Raw genomic sequence first — 10,047 nt, forward strand, 5'->3', positions numbered from 1 at the left:
AGTGAGCAGAGGAAACTTGAAAAAAGTGGTGAGAAAATTCAAGAAAAGAACAACAGCGGTGGTTTGTCAAATTCTGATAATGATGAGGCTGGGTCATCTCAAATGAAAGCAAAGTTAAGTGCAAAGGCCCTGGATAACTGTCAAGAGAAAGAGAAAGTAATCCCTGGTTCTTATAGTCAGCCTTCAGATCTGACACCAGGGCAAAGACCGGCACAAATCATTGATCTTTTTTCTGACGGTGACAAAAACATTGGCTCATCGAAACACAGCTCCTTTGATGAAGTTTTTATGAAGAAAAAGAAAACCAAGCTATCTATAAAGGACAGAGAATCACCACAAACTCCCATTGGCTACAATGAAAATGTGGGGAAGAAGAAGAAGGTTAAGGGGCAGATGAATCCTGCTGTAGAGCACACCCCAAACAACCAGAAGCCCCCTGTTTATCCAAAACAAATCAACCATACTAGTCCAACCTCACCTCTGCATTCCTGTTCCACCACTGCTGGTACCAGTGACAGCTTTATCATAAATCACCCAAACCATGATTCAGACACTGTATCTAAGTCTGTGAGTGCAGTGGCAGCAAGTTTGTGTCACAGTGTATGGTTTCCACATCTGGGACAAAGAAACCTAACAGCAGAAAGCAGGGAGGTACTATTGAAAGCCCTGCAGAAGAGGCATGGACCACAACTTCAGAGGAACCTTCGAGAAGTGCAGCGACGTCTACACTTTGACACTGATCCCTTTCCAAGACAGGTTCAGGATCAGGAGCCAGTCATTACTGATAAAGGAGGATCCTGGTGTACAGGTAAGCACTAATAGACAGCATTTTTACTGAAATGAATATGTTTAAAATTATGTTAAAATGTTCTTCCTTAAATTTAAGCAGGAATCGTGCTGGCTGCCACTTATTTTTATAGTTACATTTTTCCATTTTTTTTTTTTTTACCTAATGTTTTCGAATGGTATAGTATTTAAGAGTAAAATATCTTATCTTTATGTTATTATATTAATATATAGTATGGTGAATTACCTCTGTTATGTAAATTATTTCAGTATTTTAGGGTTTTTTTCTGACCCAAAGCTGTTGGTCCACATATATGAATATAATTATATTTATTGTTAATTGATATTATTGCAGTAGCACATCATATAGTCTTGCCTATCTCATCTCTGTCTTTAATTTTTTTACATGTATTTACTGCTGCATTTCAAGCAGAGTCTACCAGTCAGCCATGTTTTGGTGCTGAAAAAATGTCAGCTTTCAAAACGATAGAAAGTCAGCAGTCTAACTATGAATCAAATCAGTGGCCAAACAAGTACTGTGAAGAGGTAAGACTTGAAGTTTCACACTGCCCATCACTTATTCCACCTGTTTTCAGAGATCTTATGTCTTTTTTAGACTTAAGATAATGTAATGTTTATAATGAAACACTCTTTGGTATTTCTCATACAGAAGGCAGATGCAGAATGGACCACCAACTCTGTGGAGAAATCTGTTAGTTTTTTGGACGACATCTTCAATCGTAAGAGTTCTCCTCATTTCTGCATGGACTTTGAACCGTCTGAAGGATTATCAAGAGAAAGCAAGCATTTGTTTGCTCCATCTCATACAAAACACTATGAAGATAAACTCAGAGTGCCTCAGCAATTGGATGACCATTTCATCAGGCCAAGAAAAGAGCCAGCAAGGTTTGACTCCTTCAGAAACAGCTTTATGAATCTCCCTGATGCCACAACAGTGAGGGAGAGGAGCAGTAGATTTCATCACAGTGACAATATCCAGCCCCTCAGTCCTTACCATGTTCATCTACCAGACAGACGTTCATCTGAGCCAATACCATTTCTACAGGAGCAACGCTCGATTGAAGCTTCAGACAGTTTCCCTTTTGGTCATTCCTTTTCTAACCAAATGACCCATCCTCAGCAGAGCGGCCCCTTCCAGTCTTTCAGTCGGTTCAGCGCCTCTTCAGCTTACTCCACCCTTAGAATCCACCAAAATGATTTAACACATTACCCTCCCTCCCACATGCTTGACAGAGATTCAGCATCAACCATTTCTTTTTTTTCAAGTCCCGAACACTGGTCCTTCCCTCCTATGAGACTGTATTAATGTGTGCTGATCTGCAAAAAGACATTCTTCTACATGATTCTTTTGAAGTACTTTTTCTGAAGAGCAGTGCCTTTTTAATTTATGCCATCAAGTTGTGTTCACAGTAAAACTGTAACATTTACATCTTATTGAAAGCACAGTTTTGAGCATTATAACAGTAACTGTTATACATATAAAGGATAATTCTTTATAGAGCAAGATTTTTAGTCAAAAGTCTGAGTCTACAACAAGGAGCCAGTTTTTATTTTGTGCATTACTCACATTTGAATGCTAAATAATATGCAGAACACCCTGTGCAAAGAAAATAAAGATATTGTTGATCTGTGTATGTATAAATGACCTTATTTTTCAATGTATGGTCCGTCACACATTTACATTTACAATATTGTACTGACTGGATTAATGCATATACAAATCCATTTAACAGTGAAAGAGTGTTGTCTTAGATTTTTGTCATGGTAATAGATAATAAGTTTCATCTAATGTTTCAGTGTCAGATGGTTCTGTCACAAGATTTATACATCTTTCATCTTCATCTGTCTCAAGTTGACCACCCGTTCTTATTGCCCTCCGTAACTGATTCCAAAACAGGTCTTGGGCCTGTGTCGGGTCAGCACAGTCTGAGCCAGGCCACTGCAGATACGTCTTCTTCAGCATCACCTTCCTCATCCGATGATAGGTTGATATCTTCCTCTCTGAAACTGGTTCCAGAAACACAAGCAGAAGAACATCCCGATGCTCGTCAAAGAGGCGATAGCTGGCCAGTTGTATCTCCAGAGAACACCACTCACTCCTTAGGAAATTCTGACTGACCACACAAACAGTTTTGCGGCTACTGTAGACAGCAGAGACAATGTTGTCCACAATATCGCGGCCCAACTCAAAGTCTCTGTGATGTAGGCATAGTTTAAAGGATGATCCACTTCCCTCTAGGTTGGGCAGCAACTGTTCCATGACCCACTGTTCATCAGAGGAATTGTAGGATATAAAAGCATCATATTTGCATTTTTCCTCCTCCTCTCTGAGTCTGCGCCACTGCTCACTAAACCAGGCACGAAACACATAGTAGCTGTATTTCAGTTTCCAGTACAGTTTTACATAAAGTATTGGAGAGACTGTAAACAGAGCAATAATAACTGCTGTAGTGATGAAGAGGTACTCGCCTAGATCTATATAACAAATTCTGGTGTCAAAGTTGTAGAATTTGTGTTTTCTCTCATTTTGGCAGGGTTGACTGTAGAGATACACCACCTGAACTTTTGGATTATGGAGTGTCCAGTTTTGCAGCTTTGTGTTTTGGCAGGTACAGGTTAAAGGAGTATTACGTATGTCGAGGTAGTGGAGGTTAGGGAGATTTTCCAGTGCATCGACGTCAATGCTCTGCATGACATTACGGTTGAGCTGCAGTGTGTGTAACTGTGTCAGATTTCCAAAAACTTCCTTTGAGAAGTTTTGGATGCCCATGTTTTCTGCAATCAATTTGGTCAAATTCTTTAAATTTTTAAAGACACCTGGTTGTAGTTGTGCTACTCCAACACAGCAATTGATTAATGTGAGGAAATGTAATCCTGCCAAGTCATCAAACGCATCAGGAGCAATATGAGAGATGTGGTTATCGGTGAGATACAGAGAGCGTAAAGAGCGGAGGCCACGGAAGAAATTTCGCGGTAGAAGAGTGAGGCCATAGGGCCGCTGTCCATCCAATTTCAGATCACTGAGTTTTGAGAGATTAACAAATGGGGAAATGTCAGTTTCATTGAGGAAGCGAATCTGGTTGCGCTGTAAATCCAGCGCTCTCAGTTTGTTTTGAAATGCATGATAAAGAGAAGAATCAATCTGTTTTAGATTATTACCATCCAGATATAACTTGGACAAACTATGAAGTCCTTCGAGGCCCAGTGGTTCGAAATGAGAGATCTTATTTCCTCCCAGGTCTAGTGTTGTCAGTTTTCTGAGATTGAGAAACGTGTTATTGAAAATGACAGAAATTTGATTGTTACGTAAGTTAAGTATTTCTAGGTTGATTTGATCTTCAAAGGTGTCATTGAACAAATCAGTTAAGAGGTTATTATCCAAACGGAGTGTCTCCAGCTTCTTCAACCCTCTGAGAGCTTTGCGATTAAGGAACGCTATTGTGTTTATGTTGAGTTGTAGCCACTTGAGATTTGGTGTGTTACTGAAAGCATAGCAACTGACTGAGAGGATGCGGTTGTAACGATAGCTCAGATTTTCTAAATTGTTGAAAGTAACCATGTCTGTTCTGTTTTTTCTCCTGCAGGATGGGAGTGAGATGAAATGGTTATGCTCGGCACTGAAATTCTGTATATTATTGTGTTTGGTGAGGAAACTAAGACATTTAGTGTTTTTCAGCCTATTGTGAGATAGATCCACAGCATGAGTAATTTTAGGGCAATCATACAATGCTTTTGTTGTCAGATTTGTAATCCCATTATGACATAAACGCAACTTTGTCATCCTTTGGACCTTAGCCTTTAATGCTCTGCAAAGGTCCTTGATCAGGCTCTCGTTTTTTAGACCAGTAGCAGAGAAATCGACACAATCTACGTTGATGTTAGTGGTATTTAAAAAATCCACTATTTTGACAGCAGTAGAGGACAAACGTATGTATCTTAGATGGCTCAGATCCACTCCTTGAAAAGCTTTTGTTGGTAGTCTAAAATTGTTTGACAAATCTAGAAGATGGACGTACCTGAAAAATGAGTGTTCACACCCCAGGCTGATCAGATTGTTCCTGCATAAATATAAGATGTTGAGAGACTGATTCAGTAAATTGTTTGAGTTGTTGAGAGACGTCAAATTGTTAAAGCAAAGGTCTAATGTCTTCAGATATCTTAGGGGTGAAACAGATTGAGCAATCTGTGAGAAATTTGTCAGGAAATTTTGTCGCAGTAGTAAAGTGTCTAGTTGGGGAACAGTGGAGAAAATGTTGACTTGGAGCATCTTCAACCTGTTGTTTGTCAGTGAAAGAAAAGTGAGATTACGCAGGTCCTCAAATAGAGAGGGTTTCAGTTCCAATATGTAGTTACAGGATAAATTCAGAGACCTGAGCTTCATCAAGTTTCGGAAAGCAAATTCATCAATGGTACTGATATGGTTATGATCCAGTTTAAGATGTTCGAGGTTTAGAAAGTTTTCAAAGGCTCTGTTTGGTATGTGTGAGATTGGATTAATTGCGATGACAATACTGAAGGCAGACAGTGGCAGGTCATCCACAATGGCAGATATGTTGCTCTCCCCTCGATTGATGCAGGTGAAGTTTTTTCCTTTTGCTCTGGGATCCTCAATGCAGTTCTTAAAGCTGTAACTTGTGATCAGTTGAACAGCCCCAAGCACAACTGTCACTGCCAACAACTGGCAGGTTGGGTTTGCCATTTGGCAGGAGTTTATCCGAATATTTTTTGTTGATTTGGTTTATTTCAAAGGTATCCTGTTGATTGTGGTCAGGGCAGAGGAATCTAAAGACACAAAACATATGGTCAAGTTACACAGATTTGAATACAATAATAATAATAATAATAATAATAATAATAATAATAATAATAATAATTTACATTTTTAAAGCACTTTTCGTTCGGCAGAATCTCAAAGTGCTACAGAGAGAAGACAGCCCAATAAAAAATGAAATAGAATAGAATAGAATAGAATAGAATAGAATAGAATAGAATAGAATAGAATAGAATAGAATAGAATAGAATACATCTTTATTGTCACTGTCAGGGGAACAATGAAAAAAAAAAACAGTTTAGCAGGTTTGTTCTATTTAGCAGCCGGTTCTTAAAGTACAAAAAGAGAGACTTTGTAGAAAAGCTGTCACAGAAATTACAATGAAAATATATTCTGAAAAAAGTACTGACAATACACAAAACTGCAAAGAAATACTGAAATATACAAAAGGCCAACTCCATACCACAGATAAAAAAAAAAATATATGTACAATATATAAAGGAAATATACAAGGTAAAATAAAAAACAAGGTGTGTGAATTGCTAGTATTGCACTGAGGGATGGTGAGTATTCTATTGTCCGTTAGACTGAGGGTGGGTTATTCAGTCTGATGAGGGGAGGCATTTAACATCTTGTGGGTAGAAGCGGTCATACGTTGCACCTGAACTGTTTCTTACACAGCCTGGCCGAAAAAAGTCCTATGCTCTAATATGAACTGAAGTAAACCCAAATCACTAAAACAACTGCCCCCACAAAACTGTACTGGATGGCACTAAGCATGATGGGTAAAAATTTCATCTGCCTCTCTCCTCACCCTGATGCACCCATCACTGTGGAACGGGGTCAATCTGGACTCATCAAACCACATGACCTTTTTCCATTGAAACACAGCCCAATCTTTATGCTCTTCATAAGAAATAAGAGGTTACTCACTGCATCAGTTAGAGGGTTGAAGGTCTTGTTGCAGCTGAAACATTGCAGTAATCATCCAATGGAGAGCTATCTGCTTAGTTCAATCCAAGTGGCAATTAGTTTAGCATAGCTGTATCTATATGAAAGCAAACCAAATCAAATGAGAAAAAAGAGAAAATAGGTCAAACAACAGAAATAAGGTCATTGAACAAAGATATTTCAGTACATTTCTACCCAATGTACATTTGTTTTGATATGAGAAATAGCCTTTAATACAGTTGCAGGAAAAATGATTAGATCATCAAAAGCCATCAAAAACAATGGTTATGCAATCAAGTACTAACATCTGTGTGTATCATGTGACTAAAACAGACAGAAAAGAAAACATGGAATGCCTAAAAGCACTGTTTTTGTCAGTACAATACCATAGCTATTGATGTAAGACCTGAAGTGATTTTGGTTATTATCAAGAAAACATGGAAAATAGCCAGATATCCGCTCTGAAATTAAACTCTTCTGAGCTATTTTTGTTGTTATCATTATATTTGTCTAAATAAATGTACCTTTAGTTGTACCAGGCATTAAAATGAACAAGAAATTGGAAAAAACAAGGGTGGTTTAATATTTTTTTTCCACGACTGTATCAGGATCAGGATGAACTTTTATTGTCCCATACAGGAAATTAGTTTTTGGACAACAGTGCTACACATTGCTGCCTTCACATTCAGACACACACACACACACACACATATGTGCAATACTTTTTGTAGTTTGTAGATTTTACCGAAGAAATGCATACCACCATTGAAATACAGTTTAAACTTTATGCTCTCCATAAAACTGGTGGTTGTTTAAAACAAAAGAGAAGTTACTCAGTTAAGGTGAAACAACTTCTGTCCTGTTGAAACATATTAACTTAGTAATTATCCAGCTAAGGGCTCTCTACAAAAACTTTTCACATTTGATGTATTCTTCACAGGTCAAGAACAAAAATTCTTGATGTTTACAGATATTTTCTCCCAAAAACTTTGATTTAGCACATTATTTCAAGATTTATTTAAAAATTGCTGTTAAAATACTGGATACTAATGTGTATCACTTAAAATGCTTCTAAATGAACACTTTGAAAAACAAAGGCAATCATTTTTTTATACGTGATGTTTTAAAGTGTCGAATAAAAAACTAAAATTAAGGCCCGGCATTGAAATGTGGTTCAACAAAACTCATAATAAACACAGTAGAATATCAAAGGGCGCTTCATATACTTTATGAAGTTACCCTTGGCAAAGCAAATTTGTTCAGCACCAAAATGAACCAGACTACCATTCTGCTGTTAGGACGCTGGACAAGACAAGTAAGGAAAAAAAAAAAGTAGTGTGAGATACTCCCTGGTAAAATGTCCAAATAAAAGAGGATACACAAGCAAAGGTGTCAGAGAAATGGGCAATGATGACTGGGAGTACAGTTGGTGTCGGCTGCTGCCTTATCTGTACAGACAGCTGCCTGTCAGCCAGCTGAGCCCATAAAAAAAAATAAATAAAGTTATACATCTATGTTTATATATTTAATATTAGTGTTTTCTTACCCCTTTCCACAGTGTTTCTTTGTCTCCGTCGTCTGTCAATGCATCCCAGTCCTTTGTGTGTACAGAGTGTTGAACTTTAGACCAGAGCAATGTAGTTCCTTTTTAATGATTTCACATCTTTTTTTGTCTGGTCACATGTTCCTCATAGAATTAGTTTCTTTTTTTTTTTTTTTTTTTATCTCACTCATTTCATACCATTGAAGCATTTCACTATAATGCTTAAAAGACAATCATTTAGCCCACCTTTCCTCTTCAGAAACATTTTCATACTGTAGACACAAAAAAATACAAAGAAGATGTGGTTTGTGATCATTTCTTTCTACATTCTTTTTTGCTGCCAAAGGTGTGTAATGAAAACTACCTCACAAAAAGCACATTCCAAAAGATTTTATTCAAAGTACAGATGCTTTGATGAATATAAATCAGATGAAAATTAAAAAATATAGTACATTAAATACATAAACACATGATACACGATATGGGATAGTATAAGAGAAGCAGTACCACTTACAGTTACATTACAAAATAAATAAGACGTGTAAATGGCACAAGCTGAAATATTTCATCCTGTGGAAAGTTAAATAGAATAGAATTTCCTGTACCACATCCTCAGTGGTTTGTTGCATAAAGTGTATTTCATCACAGGGAGACGCTATTGAACTTAGTATGAAACATACTAGTTAACGGGAAAAAAAAAAAAAGAATAATTAGATCTTTTCTAAAAAATAGCTAGTGTTATACTTTTTGTTTTGATTATTTAGTCAGAGTCTGTCTGTCATCTCTGCTTTGTTTTTTTAACTAAAGTAGCTATAAAATCTATAAAAGATGGTCTATACTTACTAGGTTGTAATTTTTACATGGCATTGTGCACTATGTTGAGGCATTTGTATGTGTAGAATTCAATTACAGATAAATCATAAAAAGGGAATTTGCAGAAATGGTGTAGAGAAGTAATGTCAACTTTGTAGTCTTTATTAATAGACTCAAGATTCCTTTTCTTCTCATCCTCTGATTTTCTGTTCTCGTGCCATTTGACACAGTCCACATGGCGTCAGGCAGGCCATGATAACCCAGTCGTCACATACAGAGCCCTGCAGAAAGCACAGTATATGGTGTCATTATTACGCTGTTGTCTTTTCACAGGCTCATGTTCGGCACCTAAAAAAATCACTGCACTCGAAATGAAGGATCAATCATGAGGTTTTTCTGGTCTTCAACTGGACAACTTCCGACAACTTACACTAATGTGGTATCTGCTGCGTATGCTTGTCCTTAGAGCAATCCAAGCACCGGGGAGGCAGCCAACGCAGCAGCTGTCCCCATTGTCCTGAGCCACTTTACAAGCCAGGATACAGGGGATGAAGGTCGCACAAAGACCTGGGAATGAAAGTGTATTCAGTATATTTTCACCTTTACTGAACAGTTCTAAACTAACTTCTAGCTTCCACAGAAGAGAGAGAAAAAAAAAACACGTACAGATGCCACAGTCGTTCATGCAGTCGCACACATCTGTACTCCACTCTGATAATCCTGAGGATACAGTGTACTGTGTCACAGTGACCTGAGGCTGGGAGCTGACCACATTCGACTGGAACGCCATGGCTGCAAGAAGAATTAGAATACAAGGAGCTACAATAACTTTAAAAGCAGTCCCAATGTCTAGATTTTGTGGTTCAGTGTTTGGATATCTGTACAAAGTCACAATATTTAGGTATTTTGCACATGCACATACAATTTTGCACTGTTAAATATGGCACTGTGAGTATTTTCCAGGTTAGAATATATTTTTGCCACAGGAGCTTTAGTAAAATCAATTCTCTCTGACCCACAAAGAAGAACTTGGAAACCTCAGCTTGAAAGAAGAGAAATGTTCAGCTTCAAATCTCACCTGCTGTAGACAGTAGCTTCTGAAATGGTGGTCCAACGTTTCAGAGTCACAAGCTAAAAAGACAAAAAACAAGGCCTGGCCACA

General features: G+C 37.7%; 3 protein-coding genes across 4 annotated transcripts; 1 reads left to right on the forward strand and 2 right to left on the reverse strand.

Annotated features, from left to right (window-relative positions):
* The first annotated feature begins 1,198 nt into the window (after positions 1-1,198).
* LOC115436061 (uncharacterized) lies at positions 1,199-2,239 on the forward strand. The gene is made up of 2 exons (XM_030158775.1): positions 1,199-1,332; positions 1,457-2,239. Exons 1-2 carry the CDS (start codon positions 1,255-1,257, stop codon positions 2,111-2,113), a joined length of 735 nt encoding a protein of 244 aa, XP_030014635.1. The 5' UTR covers positions 1,199-1,254; the 3' UTR covers positions 2,114-2,239.
* A 94-nt stretch (positions 2,240-2,333) lies between these two features.
* On the reverse strand, positions 2,334-8,150 carry tlr21 (toll-like receptor 21). The gene is made up of 3 exons (XM_030158755.1): positions 8,076-8,150; positions 6,512-6,626; positions 2,334-5,589 (listed from the first exon to the last, which is right to left on the reverse strand). The coding sequence occupies exon 3, from the start codon at positions 5,504-5,506 to the stop codon at positions 2,567-2,569; it is 2,940 nt and encodes a 979-aa protein (XP_030014615.1). The 5' UTR covers positions 5,507-5,589; positions 6,512-6,626; positions 8,076-8,150; the 3' UTR covers positions 2,334-2,566.
* A 917-nt stretch (positions 8,151-9,067) lies between these two features.
* Positions 9,068-10,047, reverse strand: cnfn (cornifelin). Of its 2 annotated transcripts, none has more exons than XM_030158781.1 (4): positions 9,964-10,047; positions 9,552-9,704; positions 9,316-9,452; positions 9,068-9,166 (listed from the first exon to the last, which is right to left on the reverse strand). In XM_030158781.1, the coding sequence occupies exons 2-4, from the start codon at positions 9,673-9,675 to the stop codon at positions 9,077-9,079; spliced, it is 351 nt and encodes a 116-aa protein (XP_030014641.1). In that variant the 5' UTR covers positions 9,676-9,704; positions 9,964-10,047; the 3' UTR covers positions 9,068-9,076. The 2 variants fall into 2 exon arrangements, with proteins under 2 accessions (XP_030014641.1, XP_030014640.1); XM_030158780.1 differs by having other exon boundaries at positions 9,552-9,677; positions 9,964-9,991.

The sequence above is a fragment of the Sphaeramia orbicularis genome, chromosome 16 (assembly GCF_902148855.1).
Source record: "Sphaeramia orbicularis chromosome 16, fSphaOr1.1, whole genome shotgun sequence".
Lineage (NCBI taxonomy): Eukaryota > Metazoa > Chordata > Actinopteri > Kurtiformes > Apogonidae > Sphaeramia > Sphaeramia orbicularis.

What these genes read in the sequence shown, in the direction of transcription:
- LOC115436061 (XM_030158775.1), top strand. Translation starts at nt 1,255, where the DNA reads ATGTCAGCTTTCAAAACGATAGAAAGTCAGCAGTCTAACTATGAATCA. An exon ending in CAAACAAGTACTGTGAAGAG is followed by an intron (nt 1,333 to 1,456) that starts GTAAGACTTGAA and finishes TTTCTCATACAG; the next exon opens with AAGGCAGATGCAGAATGGAC.
- tlr21 (XM_030158755.1), bottom strand. Translation starts at nt 5,506, where the DNA reads ATGGCAAACCCAACCTGCCAGTTGTTGGCAGTGACAGTTGTGCTTGGG.
- cnfn (XM_030158781.1), bottom strand. Translation starts at nt 9,675, where the DNA reads ATGGCGTTCCAGTCGAATGTGGTCAGCTCCCAGCCTCAGGTCACTGTG. An exon ending in CATGAACGACTGTGGCATCT is followed by an intron (nt 9,453 to 9,551) that starts GTACGTGTTTTT and finishes TTTCATTCCCAG; the next exon opens with GTCTTTGTGCGACCTTCATC. An exon ending in GCAGCAGATACCACATTAGT is followed by an intron (nt 9,167 to 9,315) that starts GTAAGTTGTCGG and finishes TGCTTTCTGCAG; the next exon opens with GGCTCTGTATGTGACGACTG.